Source organism: Branchiostoma belcheri, unplaced genomic scaffold, assembly GCF_001625305.1.
Source record: "Branchiostoma belcheri isolate BF01 breed outbred unplaced genomic scaffold, Haploidv18h27 scaffold24, whole genome shotgun sequence".
In the NCBI taxonomy this organism is placed as follows: domain Eukaryota; kingdom Metazoa; phylum Chordata; class Leptocardii; order Amphioxiformes; family Branchiostomatidae; genus Branchiostoma; species Branchiostoma belcheri.
The window spans coordinates 2,235,926-2,240,157 of NW_017803843.1; the positions used below are offsets into that span (position 1 = coordinate 2,235,926).

Sequence of the window (4,232 nt, forward strand, 5' to 3'; positions counted from 1 at the left end):
GATGGCATTGGAATCTGTTATAGTATGACCATTTCCAACTCCCCGAGGCTACAGCCTCAAAAAGGTACCACTGTAAATCTGCAGTGATTAGATTGTCATGCAGAACTTTCATCCAACCCCATACATTTGTGTGCAGAACACATTCATGTTGAGGAAACTACTTGGGTCTATTCGTATTATATTACTCTCCTTTTCATTTCTTATCATGATAATATATTACAAGGAACTACAGACTGCTAATACCTGTTGAAAGAATTGTGCCATTCAACTTCAAAGTAGACTGGCATTCAGCTTTACTAGTACACTGTTGACAAAAAATTCCCACTGTTTTTCATTACATGATTTCACTGCTATAAAACCTTCCCTGGTAATCTTCATTCTATAGACCAAAGGTCAATCCCTTGGCCCTATAATTCCAATAAAAATGCTGCCCTGTGCCCCTAGAACTATTGACCAATTGAGGCTAAAATATCCTGGGTCCCATTTAAAGCAATTATCCATCTATCTACATGTAACCTGTAAAAGATAAATATTTTGAATTATGTTCAACGACTTGAAACTGCACCATACATAAGCACTATGTTCTATACATATGGTTACTATAACAATTGCAAAATTTCCAGTAGCAAATTTTGCTTCAACTGAAAAAATCTTTTGATGACCCCTGCACAACCATAGGGAACTCCTAGGTTACCTCAGTGTTGCATTGATATTTGCAATTAAAAATCCCTTTGTCCAATTCGTGGCCTAAAATATTGCTGCTGCCATAGTGACTATCAGGCTGTGGCATACTTTTGTATTAATGATTACAATAAAGTTGTCAACATGAACAAGCTTATAAGAAAATATTGCACTGCTGCATGTACTGCAACTACAAGAAGAATACATCCTTAGCCTAGCAATTATGGGTGCTCTATCCCACTGCTGTCTACTTAATTACAGAGGGCAAAGGAAGCACCAAATGATGAAAGTGTGGCAAGAGAGGTGAGTAAAATTAATCAGCATCCTCACGTCCACAAGACACTCACACCATCTTCATCTCAACAATCATCTATAATGACCTGTCTCCTCAAGAGTAAAGGCTTGTTCCATGTCAAAGGGACAGGGAGGGAGGGGCAATATTTCATGTTCAATTTAACTGTGTGGCTGCTGGTGTACCGTAGTTGGGCAGAATGTGTATAAAACTACCAGATATGACTGACAGTGACTGCCTACCCAATGGGATGTGTCAAGCACAAAATGAATTTTTTCGTAGTGCTGCAAGACTAGGCAATAAAATAGTTATAGCTACAAGAATGTGTTACAGTCCAGGAAACCTTTCCCCTAGCTCTACATTTACAACAACCCATCAGATAAGTGATCCTGCAAAGGGCAGGCTGTTCTCCTCACTATCTGCAGCTCTGTTTGGGGCACAGGAGATCAACACACTCTAATGGGTTCTGCTGGGAGCCTGCAATTATTCACCACAAATAGAACTGGATTTAAAGCATCTAATTTCTTTACTCAGCGCACTCTTATTTGGGTATCACTGCCGACTGCGATGAATAATGACACACGAGCTCACTAACACTCTCTCCAATTTAACTTGGAAATTGGTTGTGCATCATGGTCTTGATTAATTCGTCCCTTTGCGTTTGGTGTAAACATTGACCAATGGGTTTATTAAATGGCATATTGATGTATTATATCTTTCCAGATGGGGTCCTGATGTCTGGCTTTCCCATCAAAAGCTTAAGAGAACAGAAAATTGAACTCTTCATTACTGCTTACAGTCCTTTGGTTGTCATCTGTGCCAAGTTTAATCACAAGGAGAAGCATGCACATGCACCTGGGGAAATTGCTCTCCTTGCTCACTGAGAATTGCATGTCAAATGTTAGCTAATCAAAGCACACTCTTATCATGCCACAAGCTGTGCTCAGAATGATAATTTTCTAAACCAAAAACCCTAGTGAGTCCTGTTTCCCAAAAGAAACATATTACACAATGGAAACATGAGCTGAATTGGAATATTCATTGAAACATTAAGTCAACAAAGTGTGAAACTATGTTCTTGACTTAAAATGGTCCCTGTTAATCTACAAATCCCTTGATATCTTTCCTGTGCAAAGCTGCCATCATCCCTATGTTTAAGGACAGCTACATCCTCAGCATATTCACCTTCTGCATGCTGGATTATCACAAAATAAGTACCAGTTTACAGGTGATGGAATTGCCTATGGCATGCTAACACTGAACAGGGCTCGAAATACTGGGTGCATGTGCACCTTAGTGCACCCAAAATTGGAGCTGTGCACCCAATTTTTATCTGTGGGTGCACTGGTGCACCCAAATATTTTTGTAGGTATTTTTGTACATATCAAAATGTGTGTGTATAATATAATGTAGTGTACAGGACATTCTTAGCATCTGAGTGTCAGAAAAAATAATAAAATCCTTGTTGTGGTACTTGTTTAACATTCCAAAATTAGCTTCCATTTCAGATTCAAGCTCAGAAGAAGAGCAGTAAGATCTGTTTTGTTCCATATGGTGCACCCAAAAATGTTTTTGTGCACCTTATTTTTAGGTTGGGTACACCAGTGCACCTTTTCCCAAAAATTAATCGAGCCCTGCTGAAATATGCAACATGAATCTATATTCATCAATTACTGGTAGCTACTGCGTAGCATTACTTCAGTCATTTTGTCCTTAAAAGTTACAACACAATAAATATGGCAAGAACCACACCTAATTCATTGTCACCATTGATGCCAGCCTCTTCTTCTTCCTCCTCCTCTTCTTCCTCTACCACTGGAGGCTCCAGCATCATCAGACGGTTTTGCTGTGAAAAACACAACACATGTGAAAAAACATTCCCAAAAGATCCTGTCAAACATTGTTGACCATGGCTTTCCTGAAGTTGTGCTAGCTTTATATAGATTTTGAAAATCAAAGTCAGAAAAGTCATATTCTGCTTGATTGCAATTGGAAGAATGATTGGAGCAAGAGGAGGATTCCAGGCTACTCTCAACCAAGCGCCAACCTTGGTTGAGGAGTGGTTGGGAGTCATTGGAAGTGGTCAGGAGCAATGTCATTGGAAGGTTGTGAATGTCTGACAGGAGCTATATAAGCCTGTTAGAATTTTCCATGCTGTTGAGTTTTCTGTCATTGCCCTCATTGTCTCAAGGGTTTTGCTCTACCATCTAGGTGACTTGGTAACACATTTCCCCAAATCATCTGCAGATCTGCTGTAGTCTCACCTGAGCAGCACTCTCCTTCTCCAGGAAGTCCCTGTGCTTAACCACCAGACGTGATGTTCTGGACTGGATACCCTGGCCTCCCTTAGCTCTCCTCTTGCTGAGACGCACTCTGCACAGAAACAAAGAATTCATCAGCAATGTTACATCAACACTCATAATAAAGGCAAAACATCAAATTCTTTCAACCCTCCTTTATTACCTCCATGAAATGTGTCATGGAGGTTATATTTACCTCCATGAAATGTGTCATGGAGGTTATATTTTCAGTTGCGTTTATCTGTCCGTCTGTCCGTCTGTCCTTCTGTCCGTCTGTCTGTTGGTCAACAAGATAACTCAAGAACGCCTGGATGGATTGGTTTCATACTTGGTGTGTTGGTAGGGTGTGACGAAAACTGGAAATGATTAGATTTTGGTCCCCCTAGTGGCTTCCCTTGGTACTGCAGCGCAACTTCCGGTTTTGATATCTCGCGATCTGGACATGCTAGGGTCATAAAATTTTGATGGAAGGTAGCTCTCGTGCTTGGGAAGAAGTCACATGAGTTTGGGCCCCCTAGCGGCTTGTTCTGGAACTGCAGGGCACTTTCTGGCGAAATGTTTAAAAGCCAATAAGTCCAGACAGGAACGACATATTTTCATTATTTTTCGTGTGTAGGTAGCTGAGAGAGAGATGTACATAATTAAATGCAAATTATACAAATGAGGACTTTATTTGCATAATTAATGAGGAAATTCTATAATTACAGTGTTTTACATTATACTACTTACATACATGTAATGTATGTAACCTATGGCAGGCGGAACTTCAACAGATACTAATTATGCAAATGATGACCTAATTTGCATAATTAATGCGAAAATTATATGATTTCGTAATGGTGAATGATGAGAATGTCATACTTGGGACATCTGTAAGTTAATCAAAAGTTAACATACATCACGATGCATATATCATGTAATGCAGAGGTCATTTCCACAATTAAAGAAGAAATTTACAT

General features: G+C 39.6%; 1 protein-coding gene across 1 annotated transcript in view; it reads right to left on the bottom strand.

Moving 5' to 3' along the window:
* The window catches only part of LOC109471166 (RNA polymerase II-associated factor 1 homolog), an 11,816-nt gene that overhangs the window by 2,744 nt on the left and 4,840 nt on the right, over nt 1-4,232 (bottom strand). Inside the window, 2 exon segments of the mRNA XM_019770450.1 lie at nt 2,726-2,819; nt 3,238-3,346. Coding sequence (XP_019626009.1) covers nt 2,726-2,819; nt 3,238-3,346 — 203 coding nt within the window.